The sequence below is a fragment of the Pongo pygmaeus genome, chromosome 3 (genome assembly GCF_028885625.2).
Source record: "Pongo pygmaeus isolate AG05252 chromosome 3, NHGRI_mPonPyg2-v2.0_pri, whole genome shotgun sequence".
Classification (NCBI taxonomy): Eukaryota; Metazoa; Chordata; class Mammalia; order Primates; family Hominidae; genus Pongo; species Pongo pygmaeus.
In genome coordinates, this window is record NC_072376.2 from 199,522,233 (window position 1) to 199,542,082 (window position 19,850).

General features: G+C 46.0%; 1 protein-coding gene across 11 annotated transcripts in view; it reads left to right on the top strand.

The window, feature by feature from the left end:
• The window catches only part of FAM149A (family with sequence similarity 149 member A), a 69,363-nt gene that overhangs the window by 37,090 nt on the left and 12,423 nt on the right, over positions 1-19,850 (top strand). For 5 of the 11 annotated variants that reach the window (XR_008501973.2, XM_054484223.1, XM_054484222.2 and 2 more), the window contains exons 2-8: positions 6,356-6,466; positions 6,757-6,895; positions 9,610-9,752; positions 11,347-11,472; positions 12,148-12,318; positions 13,705-13,895; positions 15,273-15,427. Coding sequence is in view for 10 of the 11 variants with exons in the window: in XM_054484223.1 (XP_054340198.1) it covers positions 6,356-6,466; positions 6,757-6,895; positions 9,610-9,752; positions 11,347-11,472; positions 12,148-12,318; positions 13,705-13,895; positions 15,273-15,427 (1,036 nt within the window). In the remaining variant the exon portion in view is untranslated. Of the gene's footprint in view, positions 1-2,058; positions 2,323-6,355; positions 6,467-6,756; positions 6,896-9,287; positions 9,518-9,609; positions 9,753-11,346; positions 11,473-12,147; positions 12,319-13,704; positions 13,896-15,272; positions 15,428-19,850 lie in introns of those variants that run through there. The other 6 variants (XM_054484225.1, XM_054484224.2, XM_063664383.1 and 3 more) reach the window with 3 other exon arrangements.

A 19,850-nucleotide genomic window follows, 5' to 3' on the forward strand; every position in this document is an offset into this window, starting at 1 on the left:
GTAGACACATGAGTGAAGCCTTCTTAGAGCCTCCAGACCAGACCACCCTCCACTTGTATGCCACTGAGCAACCCACAGGGAGCAGAAGAAACACTCAACCTGCTGGAATTCCTGAATTCTGTGGATTATGAGCATAACAACATGACTTGATTTAATCTACATTTGGGGCGGTTTGTTATGGGGTAATAGATATCTGGGACACATTCACACGTATACATCCTAGCTGTGTGACCTCGAACATGTTACTTAAGGTCTCTGACATCAGTATTTTTATCAACAAAATTGTAATAATAGTGTCTACCTACTATGGGTGTAAAATATATGTAAGAATATATGTAAAATATACAAAAGTAAAAGCAGCTAGCATGTGTTTGGATCTTAAATGACTTTGTGTTCGATTTTTACTTTTTTTTTTTTTTTTTTTTTTTTTTTGAGACAGGAGTCTTGCTCTCTTGCCCAGGCTGGTCTTGAACTCCTGGGCTCTAGTGATCCTCCCATCTTGGCCTCTCAAAACGCTGCAGTTACAGGTGGGAGCCATCACACCAGGCTCCTTTCTTTTGTTTGCCTGGCGTGTCAATCCTGCCGCCCCTGGCAATATAAATAAATAACATCAGCAAGGCTGTGTGGGCTTAAGATACCACAGTTTTCCTGACAGATATGGATACACATACACATACATCACATATATACACATATACATGTATCAGCATTTAAAATCTCATTAATTTTATAATTTATAACCACTTACCACTTTTATAAAAGTGGGGAGGATCCCAGTGTTCTTAGTTCAACAATGGATTACTCTTTTGTTTCTGTTTGTTTTTTTTTGAGACAGAGTCTCCCTCTGTTGCCCAGCCTGGAGTGGGTGGGGCGATCTCCACCTCCCAGGTTGAAGTGATTCTCGTGCCTCAGCCTCCTGAGTAGCTGGGACTACAGGCACGCGCCACCACACCCAGCTAATTTTTGTATTTTTAGTAGAGACTGGAGTTTCTCCATGTTGGTCAGGCTGGTCTTGAACTCCTGATCTCAAGTGATCCGCCCACCTCAGCCTTCCAAAGTGCTGGGATTACAGGCCGGAGCCACCCTGGCCGGACTACTGTTTTTGTTATTGGTAGTGATTTCCTGTCACCGTGCTAGGGTGGTGCATCAGAAATAAACTGGGCTTTTTAGTAAAAACTCGGAAAGACATGGTTTACCTCTGTAAATGCAGGATACTTGGCAGGAGAAATTGTTTGTACCTGTTGAAACTTAGATGGCCTCAGCTCTCAAAAGAGACTGGCTATGGCAGGACGGGGATGAGTGTTGTACCGGCACCCAGTGCACTAACTGCCATTACTAAAATCCCTGTCGTGGGAAAGGCATGCCTCGTGCAGTGCCCACCCTCTGAGACTCAGCTTGGAAAATGTAATTCACCTCCGCGACCTCACCCCTTCTTCCCTTAGCATGTGAAAATGACAGCTTGGCAGTTTCACCAGCTCACAGGAGAGCGTCCAGCTGCTCTGCTCCTGGTATAAACCTGGGCCTCCAAAACTGAAACGAGCACATGTTAACGCAAGCGGCAGGCATGCTCTGGGTGTGCAGGAGATGCACCGGCTTGTGTGAGCCGGCAGGGCAGGACAGGCGTGGAAGGGTCCACGTCTTTAGTGTGCATGCTTAGATCTAGCGTTCCTGTTGATGGAGTAATGGTTTTCGCATTGACCAGATCCAGGGCTTCATTTTTTAAACCTCATTCGTCCACTCCCCACCCCAGCCTGGTGTCCGCACCCTTTGATGGGGCGGGGATAGGCGAGATGGTCCTGTGGTTCTCTGCCTTCTTCTGGTGAATTAAAACCCGATTTGGAAGAGGGAAGGGCAGCCAGCACCAGTATGCACAGCCCCCGGCCCCAGAGACCCGGGAAGGAGTAGGGAGGCCGGGCAGGGAGCGGGGAAGGCGCGCTTTCCCGGAGGTCGGCGCGGGGCCGGGGCCGGGAGCCGGGATGGGCGGGCGCGGCCGGGATTAGCTGGCGGGCGAGGGCGCAGCGCAGGGAGGAGGAGGGGAGGCGGCGCCGGCGCGGGCGGGGAGGAGGATCTGGAGAGGGAAGGGGCGCGCGAGCCTCGCGGACCCCGGGCGCGCCCCGGCCGCCTGAGCTGTGCCAGCCGCGCGGCGGGCGCGGGCGCGGGCGGGCGGGGAGCCCCAGCCCCGGGGTTGCGGGGGCCGCAGGGGCGCGTGACCGGCTGTCTGCGTGGGGCCCGCGCGCGGTGCCTCTGCCTGACCGTGCCCGAGCCTAGCGCGGAGCCTGGCGCCGGGGCCGCGAGCACAGGCCCGGGGCTGATCGTGATCGGGTGAGTCTCATCTGGCAGCGGGGCTCGCCCTCGGGCCGCTCTGCGGGCGATGTGCGCGGTGTTCTCCGCCCGCGGGCCGGCTGCGTCTGGCCCGGGCTTCCCTGCAGGCGCTTGGGAAGCGTCAGGCCTGCCCCGGGCATGGCTCACGCGGAGAAGCCTTCGCCGCCAAAGGGACTCCTCTGTCACCGCGGTCGCTCCTGGGACTTGCTGGTCTTGGGTCAGGGCGGTGTGAGTGTTCTGTGTTGGGGAGTGGCTTCCCATGGCCACCCTGGAGTGCCCCTGTGTGCCACCCCGTCCAGAAAACCAGCCTGCATTTTAACCCGTTCAGAGTACAGTGCTTATGTCAGACAGTCCTGTCAACTAGGAATAGAAAATTTTGAAAGCTGCTGTCACTGACATTAGAATTTCTACAAAGCAGTGTGGCAGAGGTTTGTGGGCTGTCAAGAAGCAACCTAAAAAAGTAACTCTGGATGATTATTTCCCTGACAGCTGGAATGTAGTCATGGAGATTGGAACTCACCCTTAACCTCCATGCGCCAACAAATGAGTGCAGTCTAGTTTAGTGACTGCACTTCAGTCCACCCTAGGAAGACCTGTCCCCAAATCAACAGCCTTGCTCTATTTAAACAGTATGGACAGGAACTAGTGTAGAACTTGCGTGTCTATGTATAGAAGCTTCATAGACATGCCACCACATTCAAGTTTTAAAATACCTGTAGGATGCATCCTTTAAGTCGTGTACACTTTCTTAGACTGTGTTGGATATAGAACTAGTCCATAGTTTATAGGGGATTAAAGAGGTTCAACATTATGCATGAAGGACCAGTACAGTCCTTGGTTAGAGAATCGAGAAACAAAAGAACCAAAAGAAGATGTGAAAGAAAAAAAGAAAAAGACAAGAAAGGGGTTTTGTAGGTTCTGCTGTTAATTCGTGATGTTAGTAACTTGTGGTGTTGGAGAGACACGCAGGTCAGTGGCCTGGGTCCTCGAAGAAACTCCGGCCCTATCTTCTTTGTGCTCTTGGGCAATCATTGAGTTATGGACTTAAATTCCTGTTCATCTAGTTTTTTTGTGAATTGTGTGGTCAAGTTTGTATGTTACTACACTGAACTCTGAAGCTCAAGAAATTGCTCAAAAGGAGATACGGAGGGGAAGGGCAGAGAAGAAAAAAAAGAGAAATGGCGTGGAGTAGGGGAGTTTTAAGGCACCTAATTCGTAATAATTGGTGTGACTGTTACCCAGCTTCCCATTTCCCCCCACCCTGCATCCCAGGACCTCCTGGGCTCAGCTCTGCGTCCAAGACAGTGGGAAGCCTGGTCCTGGGAAGGATGTGGTGTGATATGAAGAGACATGAGTTCCTCCGTTTTGTAAATAATTTTCTCCTTAATTTGAAAAGACTTTCCACCCTTTCCCCTGAAAAAGAGTGAATTTCCTAGAGGAAGAAATTATTCATTGAAACAAACTCGCATGCGTCCCATTCTGAATTTGGCTTCGAAGTTGCACAAAAGCCGGAGGAGGAGCTAGAAGCAGGATAGGTGGTCTTGAGCAGAGCAGACGCTCCATTTGGAGGTGAAAACTGTTTAGGGGAATATCAGCTGCCCAAAGAAGAGCTGTGACTGTTTAACGAGTAAAACGTTATCCAATAATGTCTTGAATCTGGGGAATATTTTGATGTCAGGTCACGATGTAATCCTACGTTTCAGGCATAAACATTCAGAGTAATTCTGTAGTGAAAATGAGTTCCACATTTGAGTTGCTAATTTCATCTTTGCCGTTTGAGTCTTTCAACAGAGGGCATCTTTTGTGTGACGAGTGTTATTTCAGGTGCTTAGATTAAAAGATGAATAAGGTGGCAAGGTCACAACAAAAAGTTAAAATGTGAAAAGATCTGTATAATACAAAATGCTATGGGAGGTCCAAAGAAACAAGAACACAGCATCTTCATAGAGTAGCAGGTGATGATGATAATAGCAGTGAGAGGACAGATGCGGTGGCTCATGCCTATAGTCCCAGCAGTTTTGGAGGCCAAGGCATGAGGATCACTTGAGCCCAAGAGTTCAAGACCAGCTTGGGCAATATAGCGAGACCCCATCTCTACAAAACATTAAAAAGTTAGCCAAGCATGGTGGTAGACACCTGTAGTCCCAGCTACTATGGAGGCTGAAGGTGGGAGGATAACTTGAGGCCTGGAGGTCGAGATTACAGTGAGTTGTGATCCTTCCACTGCACTGTAGCCTGTGGAGCAGAGCAAGACCCTGTGTCAAATAATAATAATAACATAACAATAATAATAGCAGTGAGCAGGTAAACCTGATTTATCTAGCACTGATTGACACTTCATATACTTTATCTACAGATGTGGACACTGAATTCAGGAGAGGAAAAGTAACTCGCTTTACAGCCTCAGTGGCAGAGCAAATTTGAACCTCCATTATTATTCTGTAGATACGTATCATAAAAGAACAATGTTTTAGCTAATTCATCATGCTGAGTTTTAAAATTATTTCTCAATCATATATTAACTCATATACCAGTCTGTTTTTCTTAGTGTTCAAAACAAATCTATTTGATGTAATTTTTAGTTGTTACTTTATGTCATTAGTATTTGTATGTTTACCTAAAAAGTTATTGAGTCACATGTAAACAAGAAATAATTAATGGCTTGAAAGCAACTGAAGAGGGCTAAAGGTAAAGCAGTTTGTCAGCATAAAGCGTGTCCTTTATTCTTTTCTCTGGGGCCCTTTCTTCAACACCTTTATCCTCAGAGTTACCTGGTTGTCCGTAAGATATATAAGCAACAAAGAGAAGAAAAAAATCATGTAATTCTATTATTCTTTCTTGCACGAGACATATCTATGGAAGGTAGATGTTCTTGCCAATTTGTACATGGTAATTACTTTGTTTTAAAAATTCCCTTTGTTGGCTGGGTGCGGTGGCTCACGCCTGTAATCCCAGCACTGTGGGAGGCCGAAGCAGCTAGATCACTTGAGGTTAGGAGTTCGAGACCAGCCTAGCTAACACGGTGAAACCCTGTCTCTACTAAAAATACAAAAATTAGCTGGGTATGGTGGCAGGCGCCTGTAATCCCAGCTACTCAGGAAACTGAGGCAGGAGAATTGCTTGAACCTAGGAGGCGGAGGTTGCAGTGAGCTGAGATCAATTAGGTAGCCTTATAATTGAAAGCAAAAGCAAACTTTTTAAAAATGCATTTTAGAGTGGTGTTCTTACTAGAAATATTGAAAGTTGAAGTTTTTCCTAATTCATGACCATTTCTTATGTTAATATATGTTTTATTTGTAAGGGAAAATAAGATTTCTATTGAAGAACAGAAGTTGTTGATTATTAAACATCAGGAAGATATTTTGATTAGAGGAAGTAAATGTTTTAAGCGGTTCATTGAAAGGACATTTCAATGATTAACAGGAACTGTGCTACACCAGTTAGGCTTAACAGTTTATTTAACATCTAGATATTTCTTCTGTTTTAGTTCTTCATTAAATTTTAATATCTTCTAACTCTTGAAAACTCAGTATACCCACAAACCACAATGCTAAATTAAAGCGAGTTAGATGTCTGTGTGGCTTCTGAGTCTAAAGAATTTGATGCTTCTTGATTAATATGGGATTAATGATTTTTTTACTGGAGGGATGGTTGGGTTTTCTAAGTAAGTCCCTTGTCCCTGGTCAAGGGACAACTGGGACCTGAAATCCCTGAAATACTGTGAACTGTTTGGGGCAACTTTTCCTTCTCTGGCTGAGTCACAAAAAGTTGATGTTGTCTTCAGTTCACATAAAGGTGCATGTAGGTTAATGGCAACCTTGATTTTAAGAAAAATAAAAATGATAAGGTCCTAAGTCTCAGTTTCATGAGGATGGGGGGTGTGTGTGTGTGTGTGTGTGTGCTCATGCACAGGTGGGTTTGGAGAGATGTGGCAGAACAAGAGGGGCAACTTTATACAAAAGGGAAAATTTAAGTCTTAATGAATAAAACTATATTACTACATTAGGGAGACTTTTCATGTTTTTATTTCCAGAAGAGGACTGTCAGAAGGACGTAGAAGGCACACTTTTACTGTGAGAAGCAAAGATCCTTTACCTACGCATTTTACAAGAAATGTGCAGAAAGCCATTGATAAATATACCTGGTAAGAATTCACCTTGTTCATTGCTTCAGATTACAAAATCACAAAATGCCCGTAACAAATGTGGGAAAGGAAGTTAGTGACTGGCCATGAATTTCTAAAAGTAAGATGCAGTTTTATTTTTAACCTAGTGTAAACATCACACTGTAAAAATATTTCAAAATTAGTATACTGTGAAATTAATAAATATATTTAATGAAAGAAAGAGGAAGCAGGCTCAGAAAAGTGAAGCCACTTAGCCATCCAAGCCCTTCCAGCAAATGTGATTTCTTTGCCCATGTTCATTCCTGCAGTGAATCCTTGTCATCCTTTTCCTCCAGCGGAAGCCACACACCCACGGGAGCCCACACCTCTTGGTCTGGGTCGGCCACACAGAGCTCTACCACCGGCTCGTCCACGGAGAGGGGCTCCATTTATTCCTGGAGAGATGACGTATGTCTCGGAATATTTTGGATAATCTTGTAATTACAGTTTATAGTGAAGAATTGTTTCCTTATATTCAAAATTATTTTTACCAATTATAAAAGCGTGACCTATTTCATACATACATGTAAAAGCATGTACATGTTACATGTGAAAATAATAGATCACGAACTGTGGAGAAAAATAGAACTCCCTCATGACCTCCTGGCCCTGTCTTAGCTGCCCGCAGTTTTCCTGTTTCCATCCTGCAGCCGGCTCTCCGGCTCCCTGTGACTTCTTGGATGGTATCCACGGCCGGAAATTCAGGACTTGAATAAGAAAAAAATGCTGGAAAAGTAAAAGCTGTGACAGCCACTGTGATTAGAGAACTCCCCGCCAGTATTCCCAGTCGGATATTTCACCTTCACCTCCTACCCCTGGGGGAGCTGTTGCCTCTGAACTGCTTTTGTCTGTGTGAGCCTGGGATTCTGGCTGGGCGAGCTCTGCCTCCGCTGCTCCAGCTTGCTCAGGAGCTGGCTGGCTCCACAGTCTCCTCCCTCCTCCTCCCTCCAAGGGTCTCCGAGGATCCCAGGACACAGTCCTCCTTTTGTAAGGCCCACCTGTCTACAGCACCTTGGGTGTTCTGTTTTACCTCCTTTATGCTGTGGTTTTTGTTTTTGTTTTTTTTTGGCTTGCTTGCTCCCTCTTTCTCTGTCTCTCTTTCTCTCTTTTTTTTTTTGAGATGGAGTCTCGCTGTCGCCCAGGCTGGAGTGCAGTGGCGCAATCTCGGCTCCCTGCAAGCTCCGCCTCCCGGGTTCACGCCATTCTCCTGCCTCAGCCTCCCGAGTAGCTGGGACTACAGGCGCCCGCCACCGCGTCCGGCTAATTTTTTTGTATTTTTTAGTAGAGACGGGGTTTCACCGTGGTCTCGGTCTCCTGACCTCGTGATCCACCTGCCTCAGCCTCCCAAAGTGCTGGGATTACAGGCGTGAGCCACCGCGCCCGGCCTTTTCTCTCTTTTTTTTTAAGACAGATTCTTGCTCTGTCACTCAAGCTGAAGTGCAGTGGTGCAATCTCGGCTCACTGCAACCTTCGCCTACCAGGTTCAAGCAGTACTCCTGTCTCAGCCTCCCGAGTAGCTGGGATTACAGGTGTACGCCACCATGCCCAGCTAATTTTTGTATTTTTAGTAGGGACGGGGTTTCACCATGTTGGCCAGGCTGGTTTTGAACTCCTGACCTCGTAATCCACCCGCCTCGGCCTCCCAAGGTTTTGGGATTATAGGCATGAGCCACTGCGCCCGGCTTCTTTGCTTTCTTTAAAAGCGGTTCCTCACTCCCACTGCACATGGGAATCCGCTTCTGTCTGCAGCTGCACAGCTGTGATTCTCAGGGGAGCGGGCAGCGGAGGGGCACCGAGGGGGTCTGGAAGGGACTCAGCTCAGCACTGCTAGGAAGACCTTTCACGCACGCAGCTCCCTTACTTAGGGGCAGCTGCCTCCTTCCTCTCCCTTACGCCCACTCACCGCCACCCCTCAAGCCTGCCTTCCTTGGTAGAAGGCTGAGCACCACTGCTTTACTCTGTCCAAGTTCTAGGATTCTTTTAGTACAACGTTTAATGGAATTACCAGGGAATAACTTCCATTAATAGAATTAAAAATACTCCAGACCCTATAATTGCTTTTCATTTTAATTTTTAAAAATGTATTCACTTTTCGATGGGAAATATTTGCAAAAGCAACGGAATGCAAAAGATAAGAGAAATGAAAGTGAGCCCTCTCCCATGCCCCAGCCACCCAGTCTCCTCCTGGGAGATAAATATTATTATTAGTTTTCCTTTTATTTGTATTTTAAAAGAAATAATTCAACTCCCCTGTAATCTGGGAATCTGTTTTATTATCAATTTGAGAGAGGAGCTAACGCAGAAAATGACAAATAGCATTCTATGAAAATCAACCTGGACTGACCATCTGGGGACAGGTATGTCTGACTGAATACACACTTTGCCCTGTGAACTGTGGAAATTCTGGTGCTTCTAGAAAACCATGTGGCGGGGATCTTGCCTGGACTCCGACAGTTCTAGGAGAGTTGCCTCCCAAATGAGACCCTCTAGGAAGGCTGAGAGGTTTTCTCATCTCCAATTCACTGCAGCCAGGTGCAAGAATCTCCTAAGGCCAGAGGAAAAATTAATACTCAGGCCTCACCCTAATAACCACACTTCTTAGGATAACTAAGGATTTTTTTTTTTCCAGTTCATTGATTTAAGGAGATTAATGGCCTTTTCTACAAAAGTAATTTTCTTTTCTGTGGTATCACCAGAAGAAAAAAAAATCTTGTATTTTGCAGGTGTGCTTAGGTGTGTCAGGCACAGCTCTGTGAGGGACACGTGGCTGCCTGTGTGTGCAGACATACAGATGTGGACGTGTCTGTGTGTCTACGCTGATGTCTGTGGCAGTATGAACACCTCCACCTATACCTCTATCTGTGCAAATTCTCGAGTCTCGTAACTTCCATAGTAGAAGTTTTCTCTAACAGTAAAAGAATCTGAGGCTCAGAATGAGATGGCATTTCTCAGAATGGTAACAGCTGGAGCACAGGTGTGTCTGACTGCAAAGCCACCGTCTTTTTACCAAGTGATGCACCCTCCTACATAGTGAGTTACAGTAAATGTATAAGTAGCATTGATCCAGAAGCCCGCATTTCTATAACTTGCAGTGTCGTAACTAAGTGTGCATTTCTGTTTAGGAATTTGACGAAGCCAGTTCACAGTCAGTGCAGCGGTTACTCTGGGAGGTGGAGGAAATGTTATTTGAAGGGAAAGTGAACCCTCAGACCCAGAGTCTGCTGGCCGAATGCGGAGAGTGGACAAGAAGATCCCTCCATTTGAGGTGGGACCTTGGTGGTGGAAGTTCTCTGGGGTGGGTTTTCGAAGCACTCACCCCTGACCTGCCTCGATACAATCAGTACATTTGGTCTGAAAGCGCCTGCCCAGTCAGAATATGGACGCAGAGTACAGTCCTTCACTTGAGAGATCACTTTCCCCTTATGGTGTCTGAGGAAATACTGAGACATTCCAGTACTCAAGCGCCTTTTAATTTGTGAGAAGTAAATTCAGCTCATCCTGAGAAGGGCATTACACATACATGAATGCAAGAACGGTAGAGGCTACCTCTTGCCTTCACATTCACCATGTGTGAGCGGCACATGTCCGTCTTCATCACAGAACACAGCAAGGGTGAGCAGAGATGATTTGCTGAACAGCTGGATAGATGGGTCTTCCCGTCTCACCCGTTCCTTATGTATGGAGGAGCGTGTGTTACTTTTCATATCAAAGATGGAGAATATGGATTGGGTATGAAGACAAGCTTTTCTTTTTTCTTTTTTTTTTTTTTTTTTTTTTTGAGACGGAGTCTTGCTCTGTCTCCCAGGCTGGAGTGCAGTGGCGCGATCTCAGCTCACTGCAACCTCCGCCTCCTGGGTTCACACCATCCTCCTGCCTCAGCCTCCCGAGTATCTGGGACTACAGGCGCCCGCCAACATGCTCGGCTAATTTTTTGTATTTTTAGTAGAGATGGAGTTTCACCGTGTTAGCCAGGATGGTCTTGATCTCCTTACCTCGTGATCCGCCTGCCTCAGCCTCCCAAAGTGTTGGGATTACAGGCATGAGCCACTGCGCCCAGCCGAAGGCAAGCTTTTCTTTCAGTCACTTAGCCAACATACTGGGGGACAGTTTATCAAAGTTACCTGAGTTCCTCTGGATTCTATCTGGGGAGAATCAATCAGAACACTCATGTAAATGTGGCTGGATTTCCTGGTTACATTCACTAGGTAACTTTTACAGAAATCTTGACCAACTAGGGTTTTTTTTTTTCTTTTCAATCCTTAATAAGCCACATGCCCTGAAGAGTATGATATGTCCACTAGATACTAGTTGTGGATACTCACTTTTCTGGGGATGATCACTCACCAAAAATTCGGGAACTCAGACTTATTCTTGTCGCTGCTATCTTACATCATTGATAGAAATGGAGGGAAGATGGGAAAAGAAAAGATTGCCAGGTGCATAAGCCAAGTGTGCATATTTATATATTTGTATACTTGTTATGTTTGTGTTTAACTGTGTATTAGTTAATATGTATGGAGAGCTATGTGCTCAGTGTTGGCTTAGACACCTGAGTCTGTCATATATGATCTCTAAGCCATTCATCAGCCCTGCAAGGTAACCATTATTATCCTGTTTTGCAAATGAAAGGCAAACAAATGAAATTAGCGTGAGACCCTTGCCTGAGACTGAGTCAGTGGAAGAACAGTCTGGCCTAAACTCTCAAAGTCACACTTCTGTGATGCGTGATGCTTCCCACGTACCCATACACATCTTATCATACACATGCCTTCAAAATCATTGTCTCCTACTTTTAAAATCTCCAAACATTTTCCCTTTGTCTGATCAAAAATGTCAGTAGCTTCTCTTTGGCCTTGCAGAGTATTAGGAAGACAGCTGATCTTGCCCACTGACGAAGGCGTCCAGCATTTCCAGGGCAGCACTCCTGCCTCCGCAGTCCACAGACCCCCGCTCAGTGCCTGCCGACACAGCAGCAACATCAGAGAGTATGTTCAGATAAGTGACTCTCAAAAAGTATTGTTAGCTGTATTTTAATTATACTTTTTCATGTTTATCTCATCTATAAGCCTTGGCTCCACCCAGTTTGGAAATTTAGATTCCGATAAAGGGCAGATACAGAGAACAGTTTTTATAAGAAGCTTTTGATTCTGAATTGATGATGTGTGTATAGAGAGAGATGTGTAATATATATATGGAACACACATGCACACACATGGTAGTTACCTTCCACGTTTGTTCCAAAGGCGCTGTGAAAGGTGGACTGGGTGCAGGATGGAAACTGCCTCACTGTGATGGATTATAAGCCTCCAGGCAGTGGCAGCAGGAGAAATGAAGCTCTGTCCTGTCATTTCTGTTCACTAGCAGATTTTGATGACTCTATGCCATTCACACATATTTGGTGTGCAGTCCTTTCACTGCAACCAAAGAGGGTACAAACTTATAGAATAATTTAGGCTTTTAAGAAGCCTTTAAAATTTTTAGTGATGCCTGTATTAAAGTGTTTCTAAGGACATGAGTTTTGTCCAATATAATATTCAACCGTTTTGGCGGGGGAGCGGATTCTGTACTTTACAGGTAATTGAAAGATCCACCATAATGGTTTAAGCATGCGTTCTTGGTGTTCCATAAACTCCCATGTATAATCTGTTTTTTTCCTATAGGTTGTGCATTTCTGGCTCTCAAATAGTCCCAGCAGCACTCTCAGCTTCTGCCCTGCCAGGCCCTGATGACACAGGGGTTGCTGACCTAACGGCCCGTTCATCCCTGGAAGAAGAGGTTTATCATGTGGATGGAAAGATGGAGGAGTATTTCGCTTTTGACAGAAAAGAGGAGTAAATAGAATCTTATTTGACATTGACCTCATAAAATAATATTAATTTATTTGACATTTATTGTTATCGTATGCTCATTAAGTGTTTTGTGTATTTTTTACTCACCCAAAAGATTTCTGTTCTTTTGAGAGTAATGTACTCCCCAGAGCTTTTGGATTCCTAGCAGGCGGTGCATGTGCGGGAGCAGCGAGGAGGGTGTTCAGCGCCCTTGTAAAGGCAGACAAGGCTCCTCACAGCCCTGGTCCTGGGGGCTCCAGGTTCCCCAGCCCTGTCTGCCCAAAAGGGCCTGAGGGGAGTTCCCGCCTCTGTGCTAAATTCGTATTTTGTTCCTTTTTTTTTTTTTTTTTTGAGACGGAGTCTTGCTCTGTCGCTTAGGCTGGAGTGCAGTGGCGCGATCTCGGCTCACTGCAAGCTCCGCCTCCCGGGTTCACGCCATTCTCCTGCCTCAGCCTCCCGAGTAGCTGGGACCACAGGCGCCGCCACCACGCCCGGCTAATGTTTTGTATTTTTTTTTTAGTAGAGACGGGGTTTCACCATGTTAGCCAGGATGGTCTCGATCTCCTAACCTCGTGATCCTTCTGCCTCGGCCTCCCAAAGTGCTGGGATTACAGGCGTGAGCCACCGTGCCCGGCCTCGTATTTTGTTCTTAATCAAAAACTACAACTATTACATGATAAAAATTTGCCCCATGATTGAAAATTGGCACATTAAAAAGTAACACTGATAAAACAAGTCTTAACACATTTAAGAAGACTGAAATCAAAGCATCTTTTCTGATCTCAGTGGTACAAAACTGAAAGTCAGTAACAGGAAGAAAACTAGAAAACTCACAAATACGTGTAAACTAAATAACCCGCTCCTCAGCAACCAGGCAGCAGGTCAAAGAAGACATCAAAAGCGAAATCAAAAAACATAATGAGACAAATTAAAATGGAAACACAACATATTAAAACCAAACTTATGGGGTACAGTAGAAGCAGCTCTAAGAGGGAAGCCTATGGCAATACATGCCTACATTGAGAAAAAAGAAATATCTGAAATAAACAACCTTACTTTATACTTGAAGGAATGAGAAAAAGAACAAACTAAGCCCAGACTTAGTAGAAGGAAGGAAATAACAAAGCTCGGAGCCGAAATAAATGAAGAGACTAGAAAAAAAAGGAAGATCAATGAAACCAAGAGTTGGTTTCTTGTTTTTGTCCCCTCCCCACAGTTTCATTCATGTGTAATTGACAAAAATTATATATGTTAAAAAAGAACGATGCTGTTTAACAAAGAATGCTTATTAATATATGTATACATGTACATACATGAATGTGTGTAGACAGAATTATTTTAACTCTAAGCATTGATCTTTTAGTAATTGGAGTGGGTTTTTATTCTTAGTGATGACGAATGTCTTGAACAAAAACCAGCTCAGCCTGGTAGGAAATGGTGCAAACTCGGACTTCCTCCTGTTTCCCCACATGACTGTGTCAAAGATGCCGTGACAGCAGAAGTGTTTGATCACGTCTGGACAAATTTGGTAGAACTTTTGGAAGAGCTGATTAGAAAACACTGGGAAACTACACTCACAGGTACTTACGTGCAGAATTTGGCTTAATGAAAAGAAAAAGTCCCTGTTCCTCAGCCCTGGGCTCCTGCTCCCCAGCTTGGCCAGACCTAGAACATGACCAGTGAGGAGACAAGTGGGTGTTCTGACTTTACTCACGAGTGCTCTTTAGTCCCTTCAAAAAGGACGCTATTGTTTTTTGCATTATAAAAAATAATGCAGGGCTGGCTAGGTGCAGTGGCTCACACCTGTAATCCCAGCACTTTGGGAGGCCGAGGCAGGAGATCATCTGAGGTCAGGAGTTCAAGACCAGCCTGGCCAACATGATGAAAGCCTGTCTCTACTGAAAATACAAAAATTAGCCGGGCGTGGTGGCATGTGCCTGTAATCCCAGCTACTCGGGAGGCTGAGGCAGAATTGCTTGAACCCAGGAAGTGGAGATTGCGCCATTGCACTCCAGCCTAGGCAACAGGAATAAAACTCCACCTCAAAAAAAAAAAAAAAAAAAAAAACGCAGGGCAGGCATGGTGACTCAGAACTTTGGGAGACCAAGGCAGGAGATTTAACTTGAACCCAGAGGTTCAAGGCCAGCTCAGCTTGGGCAACATAGTAAGACCCTGTCTCTTCAAAGAATACAAATAAAAAGTTAGCCAGGCATGGTGGCACGTGCCTGTAGGCCCAGCTACTCAGGAGGCTGAGATGGGAGGACCCCTTGAGCTCAGGAATTCAATATTAAAAGTGATCTATGATCGCGCCACTGCACTCCATCCTGGGCAACAAAGCGAGACCATCTCCCCCCGAAAAATAACAATGCATATGCAGTCTGGAAAACACACAAATAACACAAGAACAAGGCTAGAAGTCACGTTTTTTGTTATAGTAAAAATAATTTACCTGACTAATCTCTAATAATGAGATATTTGTTTTTAATTGTTCATGACATCTGTAATGTAAAATGTAAACATAGCTAATTGAATAATCCTTTAATCATCTTACTTCAACATACAAAATATTCTCTAAACTTAACATTGAACAAAAATCATAAAAATGTCAGTGATGGACATTAATGACCAGTTTTATTAATCAATTTGTAAAATAAGGCAATAATCATGTTAACCTAAATCCTGTTCTTTTTCCAGTATTTAAGGAATTAGTTGGGCTTTATCATGTGCTGAGAATCTGCATTGCCCACTGTATAATCTGCTTCTCCAAGCACTGCAGCCACAGTTACAGCAGCCAGTTGCTCCACAGGGGTCTCTGCCCTCTGTAGTAACGTGCATAGTGGCCATAGCATGGATTCGTGGTAGCTCAAGCACAAATATTCTCTTTCAAGAGTGAATTTTAAGTATTTGTATTAGATAATCTGATGTTTCTTGTAATATCGATTCTTCTGTTCACACAGAAGGGAAAAAACAGAGAGAAACATTGAAAGTAGCTGGAAACAGATTTCCACACGTCCTCATTCCACACGCTCATGCTGATGGAGCCAGTGGCCCCCCGTCTGGAAGCTCCGAGGCTCACAGCATCTCCCTGACTTCTCATCTGAAGCCACCCCAGGTCGGTGCTTTCACACCCTTCTCCCTCTTGCCTTCATTCTGTGTGTCTCTCACCTCGGTTTGTCGGGAGTGCCGTTCTATTAAACTGTAGTATTGAGATATTTGGGGCTGCTTTCCACGCTGCCTGCAGAGGGGTCCATGCAGGCTTTCCATGGTAAATTAAAGGGAAACCTTCACAGTGTCACAATGCCTGGAGCCCTTGACGTCCTGCCTATGAAGGACGAGGATGCGCTCAAGTTCCTTGTGGTAGGAGCCCGCGCAGGCGGCACCACCCTTGGCTTCCAGATGGAGCAGTATATCCACAAAAGAACCAGCATCTCTGTCATAAATCCGAAGGGACCTGGGAAAAGCTGCTGCTGGCAGCTCGTGCGATTGTTGCTGTGGAACCCTGCTGAGGTCCCTGTGGTGCTCCAGGAACACTGGCCGGTGGGCTGTGCTAAAGTTCACTGCTGCCATTGGAGCCACTCCAGCTCCTGGCCGCTTCTCTCCTGGAACCTTCACTCGCCAGATCCAGGCAGCCGTCCGGGAGCCATGTCTGCTTGTGGTTACTGATCCCAGGCGACCACCAGCCTCTCAGAGAGGCATCTTGGCTAACCCACCTCCCATTGCTCTGTGGAACACAGATTCTCCTCTGTGCTGTGTGGAAGTCGCCATCCCGTGCAACAAGGGAGCTCGCTCAGTGGGCCTAAAGGGGTGGCTGCTGGCTCAGGGAGTTCTGGGCATGCGTGGCACCATCCCCCAGGAACACCCATGGGAGTCCACGCCTGACCTCTGCTTCTGCAGAGACCCTGAAGAGATTGAGGGGGAAGAGCAGCTGCTGCTGATGCAGCTGTGGCCAACGGGGAGTTTCAGGGGAAGGGCTGTGCCAGTGCCTGCTTGCTTTGCCGCCCAGCCTGAGGCTGCAGACCCAGCCCAAGTACACTGCTGCCCAGCCTGAGGCTGCAGACCCAGCCCCTGCACACACTGCCGCCCAGGCTGAGGTGCAGACCCAGCCCCTGCACACACTGCCGCCCAGGCTGAGGTGCAGACCCAGCCCCTGCACACACTGCCGCCCAGCCTGAGGCTGCAGACTGCTGTGAAGGTGCAAGCACCCCCTGTGCCTATTCAGCAAGTTCCTGCTTCAGACTGGAGCACTCAGCCTGCCAGGCAGGCCAGTTCTGCAGCTCCCAGTGCTCAGGCCCCTGAATGAGGAGGATCAACCACTGAGCGGTCTCAAGCTGTTCTTCCATAGGCCACCAGCAAGATGGAAATAAGGCTGATGGAAAATAAACATCAGTTTCTATTTAAAACAATGATATTCGGGTCTGTTTGCAACATGATTATTTCATGAAGTTTAACAGAATTACCACATGGCACTGCTTTGAGATGTGAAGCTGTTTTCTACATTTTGGGAGATAAAAAAATGCTTTGCCCTAATATTTCTAGCTAGTTTGAAAATTATAAATGTTCTCCTTTCTTTCCACCAAAGTGATAAAAGAACCAATGAGTATACATTGGGCTTACTCAGCATTTATTGGTTGTAGTTGAGGCGTTTTGAGGAGATACAGAGGTGAATCCTAGTGATCCAAAAGCCGTGACAGAGGGTCAGGTGCAATACATTCTATGAGGGTCGTGCAAAAAACAAAAACAAAAAAAAACCTTGTAGAATAATCAAAGAGAGAGTGATTTGTTCTGATTACAGGAGGAGGATTGGTCTTTTACATTGGAGGTAAAATTTGAGCAGAAACATGAAGGAATGAGCAAGGCTCTTGTGGGAGAGAACTCTGGGTGGGCCATTTCAGGCCAACCAAAGGCGTGGATGCGTAAAACATGGAGCCTGTTTGGGCCCCGTGACTGGGCTGAGCTTGGGGGATAAGAAACTGGGGACCACAGCATAGTGGCAAGAACAGGGGATTAGGAATCGAGAGGCCTGAGAGGAGTATTCTTCTGGATATGTTGTCTAACTTTTCTGAACTTTAGTGTCCCTAGCTTATAATGAGATTATTATCTTGTCCAAGGGATTATTGTGAGGATAAAATCATAGAAATACCTAAGAGCTCCTACCGCAGGGTCTAGCACATACTGAGCGCTTAATAAATTTTTCTTGAATTGCATTTTTATTGAAAGATCTAGCAGCAGGTGAGGCTGGAAAGGACACACTTGTTCACACGAGGCCTGTAGTGGTGCCAAGGAGGTTGTTTCCACTGCCCACCTTGTGCGGGGGAACAGAGAACACGGACAAGGCAGGATTCCTAGTCCTGAGCTACACAGAATTTACAGTATAGCTGGAGGGAGTCCAGCCATGCTAAACAACACACACACACACACCACACACACACCACACCACTCACACACACACTAGACACACCACTCACACCTCACACACACACACTAGACACACCACTCACACCACACACACACACACACTAGACACACCACACCACTCACACCACACACACCACTCACACACACACACTAGACACACCACTTACACCACTCACACCACACCACACCGCTCACACACACACTAGACACACCACACCACTCACACCACGCACACACACACTAGACACACCACTCACACCACACACACACACACTAGACACACCACACCACTCACACCACACACACACACACTAGACACACCACACCACTCACACCACACACACACACTAGACACACCACACCACTCACACCACACACACACACACCACTCACACACACACTAGACACACCACTTACACCACTCACACCACACCACACCACTCACACACACACTAGACACACCACATCACTCACACCACACACACACACCACTCACACACACACTAGACACACCACTCACACCACACCACTCACACACACACTAGACACACCACTCACACCACTCACACCACACCACTCACACACACACTAGACACACCACACCACTCACACCACACACACACACTAGAACACACCACACCACTCACACCACACACACACACTAGACACACCACTCACACCACACACACACCACACCACTCACACACACACTAGACACACCACACCACTCACACCACACACACACACCATTCACACACACACACTAGACACACCACACACACCACTCACACACACGCTAGACACACCACACACACCACTCATACTGTACACATCCCCCCACACACACCCCACACAAACACACCACACACCATACACCACACACCAAACATACCACATACATCCTACACACACCAGACACACACCACGCACACACACCACACACACCACTCACACACACTAGACACACCACACACACCACTCATACACACTGCACACATTCCCCCACACACACCCCACACACCACACACCCCACACAAACACACCAGACATCATACACCACACACACAGCACATACCAAACACATACCACACACACACACCCCATGCACACACACCACAGACACCACTCACACACACACTGCACACCCCCCCACACAAACACACCACACACCAAACACACACCCCACATAAAACACACCACACACCAAACACATACCACATACACACACACCACACACACCCCCACACACAAACACACCACACACCATACACCACACACACACCACACACTATACAAACACATACCAAATACACACATACACACACACTACACAGACACCACATGCACACACATCACACAGACCATGCACACCCTACACGTGCACACATACCACATACCACACACACCACATACACACCATATGCACACCACACACACACCACACACATACACCACATGCATACACAACCCACAACACACCACACATACACACACCTTCACACACATCACACACACTCCCACACACCACACCACACACATGCACACCTCCCCACACGGGAGGCAGTCTAGCTGATAGCAGAGTGAAGCTTGCATATATAGACTACTAGTTCTGAGCTTGACGTCTTCATTTAATACTCCATGATTTTAAATCAGTCCCTGTTTCTCAAAACCTCAATTTTCTGATTTATGAGGTAGGAAGCTGTGAGAATTAAAGGAGATAAAACATTTTGTATAGTGTCTGGTGTAGAGTGGACATTCAATAAGTGTTACCTTCTGTTATAATCAGATGCTAATTATATATTAATAGTCTATATAATCCTTTGTAATTAGATTTTTGTGTAATTTTTTAATTAGATGTAATAGTTTGTAATTATATATATTTTATAATTGGATGTGTTTTGGATCATAAGTGCTCTGGGGGTCAGAGGAAGAATATACTTTTCACAGAGTAGGGTAAGATATGAACCAAGCCCTAAATGATAGGTGTGATTCGTTAAGATGAGAAAGGAAGGGAGGCTCTTCAAAGCAAAAGCAAAACTGTGCACCTGGCACGGGAGCATCTAAACCAATGATCTTTGTGAGACTGAAGGGACACAGGCCTGAGCAGAATCTGTGCTTCA